Source organism: Crocodylus porosus, unplaced genomic scaffold, assembly GCF_001723895.1.
Source record: "Crocodylus porosus isolate Cpor-Errol unplaced genomic scaffold, CroPor_comp1, whole genome shotgun sequence".
Lineage (NCBI taxonomy): Eukaryota > Metazoa > Chordata > Crocodylia > Crocodylidae > Crocodylus > Crocodylus porosus.
The window spans coordinates 53,671,803-53,691,237 of NW_017728906.1; the positions used below are offsets into that span (position 1 = coordinate 53,671,803).

General features: G+C 41.5%; 1 protein-coding gene across 13 annotated transcripts in view; it reads left to right on the forward strand.

Moving 5' to 3' along the window:
* The window catches only part of DMD (dystrophin), a 1,922,593-nt gene that overhangs the window by 1,845,235 nt on the left and 57,923 nt on the right, over positions 1 to 19,435 (forward strand). For all 13 annotated transcript variants that reach the window (XM_019529123.1, XM_019529125.1, XM_019529122.1 and 10 more), the window contains 4 exons: positions 1,814 to 1,899; positions 3,920 to 4,077; positions 14,395 to 14,561; positions 18,258 to 18,369. In XM_019529123.1, the coding sequence (XP_019384668.1) occupies positions 1,814 to 1,899; positions 3,920 to 4,077; positions 14,395 to 14,561; positions 18,258 to 18,369 (523 nt within the window). The remainder of the gene's footprint in view (positions 1 to 1,813; positions 1,900 to 3,919; positions 4,078 to 14,394; positions 14,562 to 18,257; positions 18,370 to 19,435) is intronic.

Here is a 19,435-nt window from a genome sequence, read left to right on the forward strand (position 1 = left end):
TGATAGACCTGTACCTCAAGGAGTCACTTAGGCCACTGACGGATGCTTATTTCAAGGCACAGTATAACCTGATGCGCAGTCCAAACAGTCATGCCTCCAGCCACAACACATATTCATGGCAGGACATGGCATTTGGGGTTCCTGTTCCCTCTGCGCCAGCAAGTTGAAAAGTGTGAGAGCGACAATGAGCTGATAGTCTGATGCCTTCAGGACTACAGTGGGGCTTCAACCAGTATTCCCGGTGCAAGCCGGGAATAAGCTCATCGTTGGCTGAACTGGGTTTGAGCCCAAGTGCGGTCCTCGATACAGCTGAAAAGCAGCTGATTGTCAGGCAGTGAGGACTGCACCAAACCCATTTGGACACCCTACTGCTGTCCTAATCCTATCATATGCTCAACTGAAGGAATGGAAACCAGCCACAGGAAAATTACACATTTTTATGTAATAGCATTGTGGCTGGTTTCCCTTTTGGGGTGCCATTTATTCCCTGAATGTGTGGCCAAGTTACTATTTAAGATGCAATGAACAGCCAAACTGCACCCTGTAGTATCTGGCAGGGACCTTAGACATAGCTTAATGTCAGGAAAAAAGACATTAGGGAACGGGGGCTATTGAAAGTGCATTGACCACAAGCAGAGTTCTGAGGAAGACTTTGGAGAGGAGTGAGGTTGCATGGCGTAGCCAGGAAGGCTATGGAGCACTACTGGTTAGGGAAAAGAGTAACTAGGGGCAGGTTATGGACTGGGGTACAACTGTGCCTAGTACTTTTAGTAAATGGGAGGATTTTGAATGTTAGAAAGAGAAATTCAGGAATTAATGTAGATTATTATAATTAAAAACATTATCCATAATACCCGTATGCTACTTAATTTTAGGCAAGCTTATTCCTTCTCCTGCATGCCTTAGAAGTGATACTAGTTGCTATATATTGCTTGTCCAGGTCGCTTCTTTGTTCAGAGATATGAAATCACAGTATCTTCTCTTACATAAATGCTGGCATCAGGCAAAGATTCCCTTTTTTTTTATTTCAAAATTAGAATGATGCCAAGCTGTCCATGACAGGCTACTCTTTATATTATCAAGGACCCCATCTTTGTTGGAACAGCTTGGCTTCACTTCCAGTGTCATCACTGGAAGGTCGTAGCCATTTTTAAACAATAAGTTTTTGTCAAACTCACTTTTAGTCTTAGTCAATTGAGAATGAAAGATGGCAGCCATTTTGAAAAAGGATAGTATTGTATTAGAACATTACTCAACTGCTGCTAATGTTCAGTTACAAATAAAAACAACATAAATTATTATTCATCACTTAAAAAAAACCCTTCAAAGGTAATAACTTGTAAATCTATTAGATTTGACACCTTGTGGCCTTACGATTATTTGGACTGGAAATATGAATTGACAAGATGTTAAGCTTTTTACAGCTCTTGTTTTAAAAATGTTATCTCTTAAGCTGGTTCGCTGATTTATTTACATGTGATATTTCAGAAAATTAACATGCACTAAGTCCTATGATTTAGGAGGATACACTATTATTTTTATACAGCTATAAAAATGGCGGATTTCCTTATTTAAGTGAAAAACTGAATTCAGCCTTTCAATTCAGCCTTGTCTGTGGAGTTTGTGACTGTCTCATTTCTATTAACAAATACTATTAAATATTTTCAATAGATACAGGCTCTTCAATAATGCATTTGTGTGCAATATTGATTACCAAAACTGTGATTCATTTTAAAAGTGAACAGCTAAATAGGTGATCAAATGTCTGGATTGTATAATTGATGTTTGTTTGTTTTTATACATATATTATTAGGGGTCGAACCGGAAGGATCCGTGTCTTATCTTTTAAAACTGGTGTAATTTCCCTGTGTAAAGCACATTTGGAAGATAAATACAGATGTAAGTCATGTATTTTAATTTATATTTTATTTTATTTTTTCAGATTTATCAGAGAAATACAAATACATACAGAAGAAAAGATCTGTTAAATCCTTTCATTCCTTACTGCAGGATTTTTCTCCAAAATATGGACTTGCCCACTGTCTAGATTTCAGCAATAAAGATTTCCCACCACACCCCAAAGCTATTTCAGCACCAGTCAGTTAAAAAATCAAGTAAAACATCTTGGCAAGAACTAACGTTTAGCATGATTTTTCATAACATGGATTTAACCCATTTTCCTTGGTGGTTGTGAACAGGGAAATGTCTAAATGATGAGCTGACAAAGTCAACATTTTTGATCTGTAGAACAATTTTCATTATGGTTACATGCTGGAGACCAAGGTTTTGAGAAGAGGCACATGGAAAGGCCTAGAAGTGTCTTCACTGGCATGTTTTCAGTCTGGTGTGTGTGTGTGTGTGTGTGTGAGAGTGTGTGTGTGTGTGTGTGTGTGAGAGAGACATCATATTCAGGACCATCCCTGTTTAGGTGTGCTTCTGCCTCAGGTTAAATGTGCTGTGAGATCCCTGAAAGGTTAAATTCTACCTAGGAGGCTGCACCATCCCTATCAACTTTCACAGTGAAATATAATATTGGTTCTACTATTTGGATGTTTTCCATGGCTACAGAGCTGATGGTAGGACTTGCCTTAAAATTAGGTAAATAGTGTAAGACCAGACTTGATAATAATAGGGTGTGGACAGACATAACAACTAAACTGTCATCAAATGATAGCAGTGTAAGTTGTTCCAGTGTAACTGTTACATGTGCATGCCCTTTTAGCAATATAACCCTTTTCTACCCGGGGTTAAAGCTACAGCGATTTAACTCACCTATATTGTTCTAAGAGCACGCATGCATAACAGTTATATCAGAACAGCTAACGCATGCTCGTGAACATCAAGCCCCCATCCCCTTCTAAAACATCTTAATGTTACGTCTTTCCATATCTCCATTCTCAACCTCTTCAAGTTAAAAGGGGGGAGGAGGGGATAGATGGAAATCCTTTGTCAAAGCTGCACAAGGAAACATCATAAACATTTTCAGAGCGCCTATGTAATTGCACCCCTAGTGTAGAATGAAATATTAAAGAAGTTATAGCCATAGAAGTATATTATTTTTACATTGGTGACACCTTATTTTTTTACAGTTTGAAAAATAAGCAGAATGTATTCATGTATTATCAACTGGGGCAGTACCACATAAATATTTCAGTTGATCCTAACCTGATTTTTCTTATTATTACAAACTTTAAAACGTCCTCAAAGTATATGTAGTATAACTAATTCCAAGCAAATTAAATTGAGCTTATGGTAGGATGATGATTCAATCCTGTAAGGATTCCTTTTTGAGAGTATTGCTATAATGGAACATGGCTTAAAATGACATTTCACTTCAAAAACTAAAACTTAATATGATATTTAAATTCCCAATGGATGCGGGGCACTGTAACAATGTAATGTTTCCCACATTTGAATGTTTCCCTTTCATTTGAAAAATAATCCTGGATTTAGTAGATTATGAAATATCAAATTAGGGAACTTTTTTGTTTTTCAAAGGAACTCATGACGTGACACAGAATAAGGTCCTTTGCATTGTCTGTTTTAAGGCTATTACAGTTTTGTATATATTAATGTTAAGACATTCACATCACTGCGGATCAGAGACCATGCAACCTAAATGGTATGACAGTCGTATCTTGTGTGAGTATATTATAAAAAATGCAGCTAAATGGTTATTTCATAGCAGTCCTTCATAAATACAAACCAATGATGTAGTCAGACAATGGCATCTGAGTGCTTTGGTAACTTATTAACAAATGAGAAAACAGTCAAACAGGGGCACATTAAAATGTGGCAATTCCCACCTTGACTCTTAGCCGTGCTTGTGAGTCTCTGAACATCAATGGATTTCTGCAGTATTTACATAGCATCATGTTTTATCACTTAAGTTTGTTTGCCTTTTTTCTTACCCCTCTAGACCTATTCAAGCAGGTGGCAAGTTCCACTGGATTCTGTGACCAGCGCCGATTGGGCCTTCTCCTTCATGACTCCATCCAGATTCCCCGGCAGCTGGGCGAAGTTGCATCATTTGGCGGCAGCAATATTGAACCCAGTGTTAGGAGCTGCTTCCAGTTTGTAAGCATATGCAGCTAATTTTATGGGTTTTTTAATTGAATCCCAACCTATACTCTTTACATTTCTGTCCCTGGAGAGACAGCAAATAAAAGCCAGTGGGGAAGAGGAGAAATGGGGGAAGAGGAGCTTTTTACATTCCAGGGATTGTTTTATGGAATTTCCCATTAATTGGCTAATGTATTTTCTTGGCAGTGCACATATGAGGAGCACTTTCTTGTAAGGCCCTATCTATACTAGAAATATGAGCCCTATCTATACTAGAAATATGACAGTGTCAGAGAAAACTTCTTTATTATGGGGTTATCCTGAAGTGGTTGCTATTTGGCCTGGGCGCAGTTTAACTATGCTGTAACTGATTCCCACAATAAAGCTAAAGTCTTGAATGGCACAGTTTATTTAATTGAATTACTTTGTCTGTTTCTATTGCCAGCACACATGCCTTTTGCTATAAACAGGTGTGGGTGATCGTCACTGAGAAATATAACTGTGGCTTACAGCTATCTTTGTCACACAATAGTAGATGAACAGCAACAGTTAATCTAAATATAGTGCATATACATAACAGTAAAAAGCAGAGGTCCCCAACAGAGAGGCAAGAATGGACTGAATGAATGAAGTGTCAGCATTAGCATTATTTCGGAGTGCTGACAAGCAGCCCTTCAGCTTGTTTCATTGTTTGAAAGGATAATGCCATTCTCCCTTTACCAGGGCTGTGAACATTTCTGTTCTATATATTGAGAAATACACTCAATTATAGATAACACTCCTACACTTTTAATTTGGGGAGGAAAGTGGATAAGGGAATCATTAATCCCTTCTATTTTCTACCAGTGGGATACACACCTGAATATTTTCAGTTTCTCCATCAAAAGGTTAAACCACACTGCACATGACAAAAGGAAATATGCAGCAGCTCATTGCAAACTGTGGGAGAGGAGGAAATGCCAGTTCTGTTCTGCCTTTCAATACATCTTCTACATAATAATAAAAGAGTGGGTGGCCTCATCCACTTTCTTATCCATCTCGTTGCTGTCTCCAGGCCTTTCTGCACGCTGTTCAGATTAAATTGTGTAACAGTCTCTATTTTGTAGTATCCAGACTAGATCTTGTGCTTTTTAAGGAATAGTATAAATATTTTTAAGTTGTTTTTTAGAATATCCAATTATAAAATAACCTGTGGTTTCATATTGTGATGGGTTTTTGTTTATGTTTTTCATTTTTTTAAAGCATCCTTTTCGTCATTTCTGGTTTCTGTGGTGACTCTCACTTCTCCAGTAGCTGATAATGTGGGGCAGTTTAATTCCATACACTTTGTTTTTTACTTCCCCTCATTCTTCATTTTTGCCCTTGTTCTCACCTCGTCTACCCTTAAAAACCATCAGTTGTGTTTTGGACCACATCTCCTCATGAACCATATCTAACAGACACCATGGTGAGGGACTAGGTATAAGATCCTTGGTCGCTCATTAGATCCTGTGATAACTATGGGCCTTGTTGCATGGAAATTTTAGGCAGCTCCTGGAGCTCTTAACCGCTCTTTCCCACATGTAAACACTTTTAAGTGGCTTACAGCACTTATTATGTGGCTCAGTTATACTACTCCAGGGCAGGATTATCTCTGATCTGCACTACCCAGCTCCTGTTCCATTAAGGTATGTCCATTCGCCATAGCTTTTCCACACAAGTTGAAGTCCTCCAGTATCCCAGGCTACAGCAGTCCATTCCCCACATAGTGTATCTATGAGTGGCTGAAGATGGTGACAGCTTGAAGTGGGTCAAGGCCAGCAGGTTGAGGGGGCTGTGAGACAAGAAAAGCCAGAGCCAGCGCATAAGGATGAAGCTGCTGGGCAGGCAGAACATGGCCCAGCACAAGAGAAAGAAGAAAGCCACGTGAGGTAGCATAAGGATGCGGATGGCACTGTGCAGAGGAGGAGCTCTGGTGCTGGCTCTGCTGCCTGGCTCAGCTATATTGCTGCCTGGCTCAGGAGCACTGTACCATGCTGTCCTGCTGGTTTCTGGAGGAGGAGGCAAAGGTGCTGCCTCATCACAGTGAGCCACCAGCGTGCTGCCCACACCCGCACCAGGCCCTGGGGGTGGCTGGGGACATTGACCATTACATATTTCTGTCCCCCTTCACTACTTTCCAACCTGTCTCTCACACTCCTGCTGGTAGAGCAGGGATAGAAGCCTGTCATGGCCCACCAGGCCTCTAGTGGCAAGTCACAGTGGCAAGTGCAGATCAGAGCGGTATCCTGCCCTGCAGTGGTATAACTGAGTCACATCATGAGTGCTGTAAGCCACTTCAAAGTGTTTACATGTGGCCAGCAGCGGTTAAGAGCTCCAGGAGCTGCCTAAAATTACCATGTAACAAGACCTCTAGTGGCAAGTCTAGTGGCCTGCTCACCAGGCCTCTAATGGCAAGTCACAGCTGTGCAAGTGGGAGACAGTCAGAGAAGGTTTCTAGCCTTAAGGTGCAACTGCTCCAGACTCTAAGCTAGCACTAATTCAATCAACATTTGTGTTGGTTTACAGATTAAGATGTAACAAGACCCCATGGGCATTTATTCACATATTTTTTTTCCCCTCAAGATGCACTGGAGATCCGTCGCTTCAGAGCAGACTCAGTCAATCAAGTCTGCTCCGCACACAAGCTGTGGCGAACTGCGCTGCACTGTGTGTAGTTGTATAAGCAATGAAATGTGTGTCAACACGCAGATAATGGTGGCGGTGAGCTTTTGAATGAAAGCACCTCCAAGGTGTTTTATTTCAAAAGCATGCCGCCATCTTTTTCTCAGCTCTGACGCTCATTTCGCCATTTATACAACTGCAACCATTGCAGCGCCAGGCGCTTTTCAAAGAGTCCAGCACTGCGGCACTTGCATGTGTAAAAATGCCCTATGAGAAGTCTGTTGGGAGCCTCTATGTTGGGTTTTTAGGTTTTGCAAGAGCAACAGGGAATAATGCTACAGTAGTTCCGCAGTCACAGAGATGTGAAAGGAGACTTGAAGCTCAAACAAATGAGCTCTTCATTTTATTAAGCTTGTGACTCCTGCTTCTTCCCTTCTCCCATGTAAACTGCAGTAACATCCACAAAACTACTTTGAAGTAAGGGTGGGGAAATTAAGATCATTATTAAAATGTGTTTTTGAAAGGGGAGTTGGGTCTAGGGTGTGCTAATGGTTTACCTACCCATGATTTACAAGATTAACCCACAAGTTTCAAATAAGAATCCGTGGTGTCAAGAACATTCTGACCAGTTGTGGTCTTCCTAACTCGATTATTCTTCACTGTATTATTTTTTCCATAGTCAAAAAAATGAGTGAAAGCAGAGAGCTGTCATTTTCTGAGGGGTGCCTTGAGTTTAATGAAGTTGAGACCCACTGCTTCATAATAGGATTAAGAAAACCTTATCAGGAGACATTGTAGTATGGCTTGCAACAGGGAGTGGAGATGAAAAGCAGCAGTGGCCAGATGTTTGGGGTGATGTCAGGGAGATGAAGGTGTGCATGGGGCAGTGGGGAGGAGAAATAGGCAAGGGAGACAGGAGGGTAAGGAGCAAACTGAGGACCTGCAAAACAATGGGGAGGTGGGAAAGGTAGTTACGAGGAAAGCAGGAATCAGCAGGGGTGGGGCATAGACATGTAAACAGTGATCTAGAGAATGGAGATTGCATATGTGGAAGATGGGGATCCCTGAGGAGAATGGGGGGAGCACACATGAGATCCCACCATGGAGCTGGGACAGTTCAAGATAGTCTTGTTAAAGGAAAAAATGAATAGACAAGCATACAGAGAGCCAGAAAAAGGAGGCTTGGGAGGGAGCACATATAAAGACCTACTGAAAAGGAACTTTGTTTCTCATGGTGTGGGAGGGAAGAATGGGAGATAAGTGGTGTGGGAAATAGGGTGGTTTACAATCAGGGATCTAAAGAAGGCAGAACTGATGTCAACATTGTTCTGTGCTAGCAGAAGTTACAGTGTGCCATCCTGTTTTTTGCTTTTTCTATATACCATCCTTTACTGTACTGTATTCCACTTTCTATTTTGTGAAAGGGGAAAGGACTGTGGTGAAGGAGGGGTACCTGTTTCTTTCTTGTCTTTAGCTTTCAAAACGCTTCCATGAATGGTTCCCTTTTCACCTGCTCTGTTTTCCAACCACCCAGCTTACCTTGAGGTAGCTTTTCACATGGGATGAAAGTGCCAGTCCTTCATCTCTATTTCCTCAAAGGAAAATAATTTACTAAGCAAAAAAATACATCAGCATATGTGTGCTTTGCAGTTTGTGTTCAAATTCTGTCTGATGTAAGGCCCTCCTTCATGCTTTTTCTTCTTGTATGTCTGTTAAGGATTAAGAATTGAACTTTTGTACTTCTTTTTGTACTGACGATCATAGCCTTGTAATAATATGCAGACATGTTAACAAGTATACTTCAGAATCCACTCTTCCCAACCCCCTTAGGTTAGGTGCCCTAGCAACAGCCTTGTCTGTCATGCACAGCCGCACAAAACTGGGATGTTTACTGTACTAGGAGATAACAGGGGGGGAAAAATCTCTCCTGGTCTTTGTTTGAAGTGTAAGTCCTTGGGAATGATGGGGGAGGGCAGTCTTGTTCTGTCAACATGCATGCATTTTGCACTTCTGCTTGCAAGAGACTGTGCAAACGGTAATAAAATACTTATCGTTCCTACAAGTACATTCTTTGTCCTGAGAAATGAGTCTTTTATTTCAGGCTGCTGCTTTCATTTTAGCTTCCCTTCCACCAGCTTGGAGGCTTGATTTTCAAAGTTTCTGGGGAAAGAAGTTGCTAAAATTATCTATGTGCAGAAAGGAAGATTGCAGGTGAAACTGGGAATACTGTCCCCAAACATGAAAAAAGTTATATTTTTAGGGGTTTAAAGGCAAAATCTGCAACAAGGAAAAAGTAACTTGATCAAATTGGCTCTTAAAAATAGACTGTTAGGTCAGAATACATAAAGGTTACCTACGGAGTCAGTGAAACTTTGTGTGAATTTATTCAGTACTGTATTGTGGTGGTGTGATGGTATTAGGCAGACCCTTGAATGGACAGACAGAAATAAGAAAGAAAGAAAGCAAGAAGGTATTTTTAGGAGTTATTCTTTTGACTTGTTTTCATGAGTTCCCAAGAACCTAGAATGTTGTTCTGGAAGTAAGTTAATGAATCAAAATATAGCTTACTGTTTCCAAGCACATTTGATGAATGTGTAGGATATTTGATTATTTATGCTGTAAATATTTTAAAGCCATCTTTCCCCTGTGGAAATTGTGTGTTAGACAGGAATATTTATGTGAAATACTGTCCACATGAAACAAGGAGGGTGAGTAGGAGAGTGTGTTCAGTCAGATTCTACCTACATTTCAGGCATCTAATTCCAGTCATACACCTACAGAGAGAGGTAATTCTAATTCTGTGCAGTCTACATTTCTGTTATGAATATATGTGTACTAGATCAGCACGATATCAACATCAACTAATCACATTACTTTTACAATGGCTTAACTGTGTGCCCAGTCCTAAATTGTTTACTCTCATTAATGAAAGCTGGAAAAGTCAGAATAAATGCTCCTAAGCTCTTTGAGGGCCTGTGGGCATTTATGTTTGTGTTTGTACAAGTATCGCAGGTACGCCCTTGATCCTGAGGCCCCTATTGCAAGACAAAGAAGTAAAGGAAGAATTATGGCCAATACAAGTAACTGGGAACATATAGCAATCACTGAATTGTCAATAGGCACAGCCTCTCTGTGAAGCTGAGAGACCCAGAGAGCCCTAGTTTCTATTTACAGGGTATTTCTTCTGTTTCTCTTTTTGACACATTTTGGCCTACGGGAACTAACAAATCCTCCTTCAAACTACTGTGCTGTAAATGTCATAAAAACAGCACTTCAGTGTTATTTCAGTAGGGGTTTGCAGGCCTCTTTGTATGGAAATAAAAGTGAATATGACTGGGTTTCAGACACAAACTTCAGCAGACCTAAAACTGAGCTTCTTTATGGAGGCCTGTGAAGGTGAGCAAAGTAAAGGGGGGAAAGAGGACTTGGGTTTCCTGTTAATATCTAATGTAATGTGCAAGTCCTGCCAATTAAGATTGTCACTTGGAATATTTTATAATATTTACATTTCACATGGCACCAACACCGGCAAGGACATGGGTAACACAAGAGATCATAGCTGTCATCTTGAACACACATTTGAAGAGTCAGAGGAAACTTAAGTAGTCTGTAGAGCAGGATTTACCTCATGTTACCATTCCTATTTTCTTTTCATGGTTGACGGTGAAATAGCAGTTGCCTTTGAAACTATAAAACACTGATTCTTCTTTTCATTTTTCTTAACACAGCCAGTTGTGGGGAAAGCAAGGTATTATTAGTAAAGGCCTTCATAGGTAAAGGAAAAAGCCATGCTTGTCCTTTAGCTGACATAGGGGACTAAAGACTGGGTAACAGCAAGTCTGTAACTAAGGACATCATATGAATTGTGTGCCTCAGTTTATTTACCTGAAAACAGGAATTAGTTACTGTCAGAGCTTAATGCAAGGTCCAGCAGAGGGGATGTTGTTGATGGTGTTATGTTACTAAAAAGTATTGTCTAGTTCTGTCAGACATCATTCCATGTTTTATGTGAACAAAGGTAGTATTGTGTAGTACCTTAGTTGGAGATAGATAAAATGGACCTATTTCCAGTTCGATACCATACACGTATTTAAGGAGCCAAAATGAGCAAAATGTTAGTAAGAGTTCGAAAAGACAGAAAAAAACGCAGTTTCTAAGCATTGCACAGAGATTTCTAAAAAAGAAAAAAAATACCCTTCTCTGTCCTCCCCAACTGTTTTTTGGCAAACAAATGCTGAAAAACAGATGTCTGGAGTATAATGAATTTGAATATCCCCCATAACAAATTGTTATTTGTAAGCTGGGAAAGGCTTTATGAATTTTGCTTTATGATTCACTCTGTTATTACCATAAAAATTGGGAGTTCCACAGAAATGTGTTGAAGAAAAGAATCATTAATATTCTTTACAGCTTCCTCTTGTTACTTCAGATATGTTCTGTCTCAATGCAGACTTTCTCCCTTATGTAAAATCCTCTGCTGCTGCCTTTACTGGATTTAGAGGTTATTAAAGAAATTGTAATAGCAGCTCAGGGAACAGTGAAAAACTGTCTGTCCTATACTGTCTGACCCTGCCCAGCTTTTCTCCATGTGGCTTTAAATCTTCATGTAATGTAATTTGGAACCAGTTTTGATACATTTTAATGCTGCTAATCTCCCCAAACAGGTTTCGTACAAGGTGTGTAAGGATGGTTGGATAGTTGTCTGTTAGGGCCAATAGCAATCAACAGCAACTGCAAAATTAGAATACATTTTTGAATGTTACAGGAGGTCTTTCATCAGAGCCACTTTTCCTCTACAGATGTAAAGCACCTACAAAGGACAGGCTAATGATTTGGGTCGATGAGTTTTATTCTGAGTTTTAGAAGTGTGCATTGCAGCATTTCTATGGCTCAGCACATCCATGTGCACATGATGCCCAGCACATCTGTGTGGGGTGGAGACCATGTAACACAGCGGGGGTGGGGGGCTTGCATGAAGCTATGTGCAGTCTGCGTGGCATATGCCCCAGGGGTGTGTGGCTTAGGTGTGTGGCAGGAGGCCCTCCACCACTCAGAATTTTGACAGCCCTAATTTAAAGTCATGACTTACCAGTTCAGTTTTGACAGGTGCCTGATTCACTGTGCAGTCTTAGGGAAAGTCACCCAACCTCCTTTCTATTTTGATCAGGTGAGGCGGGACAGAGCTGACGCTCATCTGGGGGTGTGGGGGGGAGGAGAGAGCGGCTCCCGCCCTGCATGCACCCCAGGTGGGCATGGGGAGGAGGTGTGTGCCTCTGGATCTGCGCATGGAGCAGGGCGGGCCACTGCAAGCTGGGGCCAGAGCTGTGCTGGGCTCTTCCCAGTGGGGGCCTGGGCCGGGCTGCACTCAGAGCAAGCAGCGGCAGTGCTGGGAAGGGGGGCCACAGGAGGTGGGGCTGCAACCACCCAAAAATTTCCCATAGCCATCACCTGCCCCAAGTGCAGCCCAGACCAGCCCCAGCCTGCAGTTGCAGCCCACCCTGCCCCATGTGCAGATCCAGGGTCACACGCCACCCCATGCCTTCCTAGGGTGTGTGCAGGGTGGGAGCCCCCCCACATGTCCATCCCGCGCCCCACCCCAGCTGAGCAGCACCTACCCTTGCCCCTGCCTCACTTCCTCCGTCACCACAGGGGGCCTTGATCTGCCCCCTTCCCTCCCCCAACCCTTTCCTCCATAACAGACTTACCAGCCCGATGCTGGTCTCCAGACTGCCGGGCTGTGCTTCTAGCCCCGTGCATGCTGCAGCTGTGCACATGTACGAGGCATTTATCAGCCACATTATTGGCCACATCAGGCAAAAAAAGTCAATTTCTGATGCTGTCAATTTTCCCTATATTGGTGTCAATCCACTATGGGGCCAATGTATCAGTGTACTTCTAGTACCCAGTGTTAAAAAAAAGTAGGTGACCCCCCCCCATCCCCCCCCACACACATACACACACACATGCATATGCACACTCTCACTCACTCTAACTGAACTGTATCTCTGTATTGTCAATCTAGGTTATATTGGCCACATCAGGCAAAAAAAGTCAATTTCTGATGCTGTCAATTTTCCCTATATTGGTGTCAATCCACTATGGGGCCAATGTATCAGTGTACTTCTAGTACCCAGTGTTAAAAAAAAGTAGGTGACCCCCCCCCATCCCCCCCCACTCACATACACACACACATGCATATGCACACTCTCACTCACTCTAACTGAACTGTATCTCTGTATTGTCAATCTAGGTTATAATTTTGTTACCAAACTTTTCAGAAACTTGGTATCTGACCATTGTTACCTGGGTGCTGCTAAAGATCATTAGAAGCATGGATAAAACCACTAGCAATTTCTGTCAATTATGCATTTTAGCCCATACATTTCATGCATCACATGACAGCACAACAAAGTTAATGCTGATTATTATTTAATCAGGTAAATATATTTAAATATGTAGAATAGTATATGACACAAAATTAAAACTATTCTTTGCCTCTGAGATTTAAAATATAAAAAGCAGATGGTGAGAGAACAGGATGTCCTAGAAAGCCCAGAGAAATGAAGTAACTAGGGCTTGGGCTTGGATATTTAAAAAAAAAAATGGTTATTAATGCATTTCTGATGGGTGACTTTGAAGGAGAAATTTGAATGAAAACATGTTGATAGTTTGGGAACCTGGGATGGATAATATATGGTAATTCATCACTTTGAATACATACCCACCTTTCTGCCTCCTTCCACTGACTTCTTCCTCTCCTTTACATCAGAAATCAGCTTACTATCTTTCTTTTCAGAGCCCTTCACCTTTTGGCAGCATTTTATCATGTCTAATACAGTTTTGAAAAATGAATTTCCACCTCAGATCAACCCATAAAGCCAGCTTCCATCAGCCACTTGATAGCAATTGCTTATTTGAAAATCTCAGTGTTTGGGAGAAACTCTCCATAAACACCCACAAAGCTACCTCATTATCCTCATTCAAATCCCTTTCTAAAACTCCATTTTGCTATGATGCCTGCACAATTCATGACAGTTAGATGGCCCATGTGCCACGTCATGCTGATCAGTATTGTCTCCTTGTACACTCTTTTCTGTTCATGTACGTCTCTCGTTTCTTGTCTGAGAGAGTAGACTCTCCAAGGCAGGGACAGTCTTCTTGTTCTATGTTTGTACAGCATGTAACACAGTAAGGCCTTGGTTCATAGCTAGGACTGCTAGGTGCTACAAAAATGGGTAAGGAATTGTGTGCAGGGGACTAGTGGAACATTAAAGTTGCTGTCACTGGCTAGGTAGAAAGGGTGGGAGAAAATGTGATAAAGGATGAAACTCAAGATATAGCCTAAGATAAAGCTTGTGGGGCAAGGAGTGGAGCAAGGAAAGTTCACAGAGGAAGTTAAGGAAATGAGGGAAGATTGCCTGGCCAGCAACTGATAGGAAAGGTCATGGCCTTGGGGATTGCTTAGGAGTAGGCACTAGGAGTATTAGGGAGGATGAAGAGAAAAATATATTGAATTAATACAGACAGGGGATGTAAAAAGTCAGGAGCATGTTTTAGGGATTGGGATATAGGAGTTTGAGCAGGGTTAAAAAGGAAAGGGCGATAAAGTTAGGAGTTGAGTACTTAACTTCAGGAAACTTGCTGGGTTTTTTCCCCTCAATCTTTGTCTGTATTCACCCTCTCTCACAGGCGAATAACAAGCCAGAAATTGAAGCAGCCCTGTTTTTGGATTGGATGAGGTTGGAACCACAGTCCATGGTCTGGCTGCCAGTGTTGCACAGGGTGGCTGCCGCTGAAACTGCCAAACATCAAGCTAAGTGTAACATCTGTAAGGAGTGTCCAATTATTGGATTCAGGTAAAATAATGACAGCCCTCTCTTACTAGCTTTGTTTCTGCTTGGTGTGCCAAGATCTGTTTGTTCTGCCAAGGCAGTCAAGTTTTTATTTTTATTCCAATAGTTTAGGAGGTGAAAAAAATCCAAACTAAACTTACCGATGTCCTATCTGGAGCAATATGGGCACAGTAGTATAGGAAGTGGAAGCTGAAATGGAGAGAGAGAACCATTTCTTAATTCAAATACACAGTTTTGTTCTTTGATCCTGTTTCTCCCTGACCAAAGTACTGGCAGATTGCACCAGTAACTACAAAATTTACTTTATATTCTGTCTGTTCTGCAAACATTATTATGCTTTCTGGATTGGATCCTAATGAATGGCTTTCTGGGATTGTATGAAACATGCAAATGAATGGAAAATTTACAGACACAAAAATCAAGGACTACTATAGATATTTTTCAGAAAATAAGCACACTAAATTAATGGAATATTAACCTGAAATACCATTGTATTGTGATCATTTTTTTGGATTGAATCTGCTCAGACTATCTTCTATAAACACCTCTTCTTTAACAGTCATCTCAAGTCCTTGATTCTGAAATATTTCTGATGTATTTAAACATCTGGATCAGCACCATGGTTACTATGGCAATGAATAAGCTACTGTGTTGTAAAATGCCTGTGTATTGGAATGTCTGTTCAGAATCCACTTAACGGCTAAGTAAATACTTGCTTTCAATTATACATAGGCTTGTTTTATCACTTTGTTCCCTAATAGATTCTTTGTATGGTTTGTGTCCCTTTTATACACAATCTCCTTTTACCATTGGTATTTTGCCTTGTATATATCATGCTGTTTACAAAGAGCTTTTTATAATGCTGCTTCTAAAGCCCAAATAGACAACACTGGGCAGACAGCAGTTGCACAGAGAAGCTATCATTTTATTCTACAATAGAAGACACGCTTGATGCTGGAGATGCAATGAGAGAAAGCTTTAAATGTCTAGTTTCCTTGTCTTGGGTGAAGGAGGAGAATAAATAAGGCACAGCCTTTTTAAATTACAAAAGTCACTGGATTTTCTTCACTGTGTACATTCTTTTGCTAATCTAAGTTGAACTTCATGGGCACAGCCCCATCCACAAGTAGGAATGTACTTTTCCCCAGGGACAAACAGCAGTGGCACAATATGGGAATGCCCGTGCACTCGCTCTCTGGCACGTGGCATTTTGCCCTGGGTGGGGTAGGGGAGGCTGGGGCCAGCACCTGGCCTGGATCCAGCAGCCTTACCTGAGGGCCCTCAGGGACTGCAGCCACAGCAGTTTGGCAGCAGGAAGCCTGACTGGCAGCCGGAGCATGGCTCCACCCACCGGGCTCCGGTTTTGGGCTGTGCACACTGCTGCCATGTGAACTGCCCTGGTTTTTTTAGGCAGGGATTTTTTGACACTGGGATCTCCCAATGTCAGTCCCTACTCTCTTCTCCCCACCCCACCCCCCACACACACGCTGTAAATTAGCCGTGTGGGGAACTCCTGCGTGTGTGGCACATGTGGTGTACAGCACTGCAGACATGTCTGCAGCACTGCATAGCACACGTGTGCACTTGTCTGGGTGTTCCCCTGGTGCTCTTTACTCCTCTCATGTATCTCAACTTGAGATGGCAACCATGGTTGAGGGAGGAAAAGGGACGGGATGTGAGTATAGCAGTACCTTTACGGAGTGTCCCATACTTTCCCACTAGATGTAATATAAGAAATATGTGTTTCTGTTAGTGGTTCCCTCAAATGGTTAAATGAAAGAAAAGGGAACTGGAAAATTCAGTTGTTGTTGTGAGTGTGGGGTGACAGTCAAATGGAGAGTCTTATGGAAGAACTGGGAGCCAGGCAATCTGCCTACATGACTGCATCCGGTTTGATTTTGCCTACCTAATCTACCTCTTACGTGCAGAAAGAGCATCTCTTACTGTAGCAGGTTGTGCAGTTACATATTTCTGTCTGATGCTGAAAGTCACTTAAGGCTAAGGGTAAGACGGCAGTGTGCTGAGGCATAGCAGGGCAGCATCACACCCTGGGCAGGTGCTGCACATGGGGCAGTGCCAGCTGCTGCAGTGCTAATGGAGGTGGCACAGCCAGCTGCCACTGTGGCAGCTGTCATTTTGCACTCTGCAGTGGTGGTGCCAAAGGCTGATGCCCCAGCTGCCTCCCCCCACCTCCCCACACCACAGTCACACTACTGACAGTGTTAGATATGACTTTCAGGAACCTGACTATGGTAGAAGAGAATTGTACTGCGTACACACAGATGCACCCAGCAGGCAAGTAGAATCTGGTCCCCAGTCCTTGGTTCCACAATGGCATAGCTTTAACAGGACAGGTGGAGAGCCAGGGCATTAGGGCTTTCTCATGGAAGGTGAGAGGTGTGGTTTTTCAACCCCTTCAAGCTGAGGAGAGCATTGAAGCCAAGTCTTCCATTTCCTGGGTGAGTTCTCTAAACATTTAACTCGTATATAAAATGTGGGTATCACCTCTATTCACCATCCCCCATATTTTGGAGTGAAAGTAGCGCTTCCTGCTGAGCTTTGTGCTGAACTCATTGCTGCCAGAGTATAGGAGGTGTTTTAGTCAGCAGTTCAGCATGCTCACAGTCAGAGGTCCTGAGGGTCAGGGGCACCTAACTGGTGAATCTCAAAGTTCTTTTAAGTGCCAAGTCATTCTACACAGGCAAGGCGGCAGCAGCTTTGAATATATACTGTAGCAAAACTTTAGGTGTCTAAGGAAAAACCTACTGGTAAAATCTTAGGGCTGCTTCATGCACTACCACATGATAGATAAAAATATGGTTTAGACAAGCTTTTAAGAAGGTGTGGATTTTCGGGCAGTTAGGGGTTCTGGGTCTCGATCTTAACCTCTCTGTACCTCAGTTTACACATCTTTAGGTGCTGAGTTGAAAGACATCTAAAGAATTGATTCCCTAAGTGTCACTGTGCTGAAAAGACAACTAATTTTATTGCTTTAGGTTATTGTTAATGAACTTCTGTTGCAACAACACAGGCCCTGTGCTTCTGGCTCTATTGTGCATTGCAACATAACAGATAAAATAGTTACCTATTTTCTGAAGCTGTTGAGGCTTAATGGGCATTTGCAAATCTGCATTCAGATCCAATCTTTGAACAGACAACTGTCCACACATGCACATTATTTTGCTGAATATGCTACAAAGAACTGTGACAAATTGTTACTTGAGGGTAGAAGGACAATAGACCTCACTGAGAATAAGTATGGAGAGGTGTTTTTTGGAAGAATTTATTTGGTCTGCAGGTACGATGGCAGGCCGCATGAGGGGAATAAAAACAGTTTAAATCAATGCCATTTAATAAAATATGTGTGGATGTCTTTTTACATATTATAAAAGACATTGATTCTGTTCTGTCTTGCCATATGAGCTTTCCTAGTATTGTCATTTTGTTACTGGAAATTGTTAACAATAGTTTTTGCTCACATGCAAACCATTTCATAATTGCCTTCTTTCAAATTGCTCTCCAGTGCCAGTGTTTAGGCCTCTATGGCTAAATGAGTATTGTATTGTGTTCACTGCATTATGTATTGTGTACAGCAAAGGCACTATCAGGGAAAAGGTGTTATTAACATAGGAAACGCCTTTACAGACTAAAAGAAAATTCACCCATGAAACTAAAACTATGTTTGTTCCCTTCCACCAGGTACAGAAGTTTAAAGCACTTTAACTATGACATCTGCCAAAGCTGCTTCTTTTCTGGCCGAGTTGCAAAAGGTCATAAAATGCACTATCCAATGGTGGAGTACTGCACACCAGTAAGTAGCTGCCTTGATGACCCTTACTTATGATTATTATGTAGAAGGGAAAAGCTTGAATTGCTGTGTGGAAGCTAATGGAGCATTTATGTAGAGTGTTTTTTTCTGTAATTAAGTCGCCTTTTATACACCTTCATCTTTAGAGCCTCACATTTTGCAGTTTACAGTGAGGAATAACAGTGATGGTTTTAAGTAATTGGAATTTAAGGCTTACTGCCTTTCATTGTTTGTACAGCACTGTATCAAAATAGTTTATTATATGCTAATGAGTTGTTCTATGTTCAGTGTTAAATAATTGATTTTATGTATTCTACAGTAAGCCTAGGATTTTTGCAAAATCTATTTGCATCTTACAGAGGCAAGAAAAAAAGATTAACTTGCTATATATCACTGTGAGCTTTTCTCCCCTACCAAGTTCGTATTCTCTTCTTTTTTTCCCCCAGTGTACTTTGATTGCATTATAAACTCTGTATTATACAGAAGACACCAGTAGAATCTGTTTAATATGATAGCTCTTTTGGCATATGGTGGTTTACTGGTTTTTGTCAGTTCTCCCCCTCCTACAGCAAAATTCTTCTAAGCACGAGTGATAATTTTTTATTATAAGATGATATAATGATACAAAAAGATCTAGGACAAGCCTAAGAAAGGCGAACTGGATTTTCATCTCTGGAAGCCAGAAATAAGTTTCTCAGTGTGATTTGTGTGTGTTGTCTTGAATCACGGATGTAATATGAAACCCCATTTAATTGCCCCACAGAGGATCATTTCATATAAGGGTAGTTCTCCAATGGTATATATTTGATAAAGCAGATCTTACTTGTTTTTCATGTGTCAGGGGAAAAGGGAGTATGAAGTTAACCTTTTGTACCACACCTGATCTCAGTGCTTGGAAGCATTGCAGCTGTGTATAAATCAGAGTAGCCCTCCAACTGCTCCTGCATGATGCAGAAGGGCTGCCTCTGTACTGAGTGTTAAGTGAACTTTACAGCAACCACCAGGCTTCTCCATGCAAGCCACAAGATGACCTTCAGGTCCTAGTGTGTGTTAAGTGGTTCCAAGATCT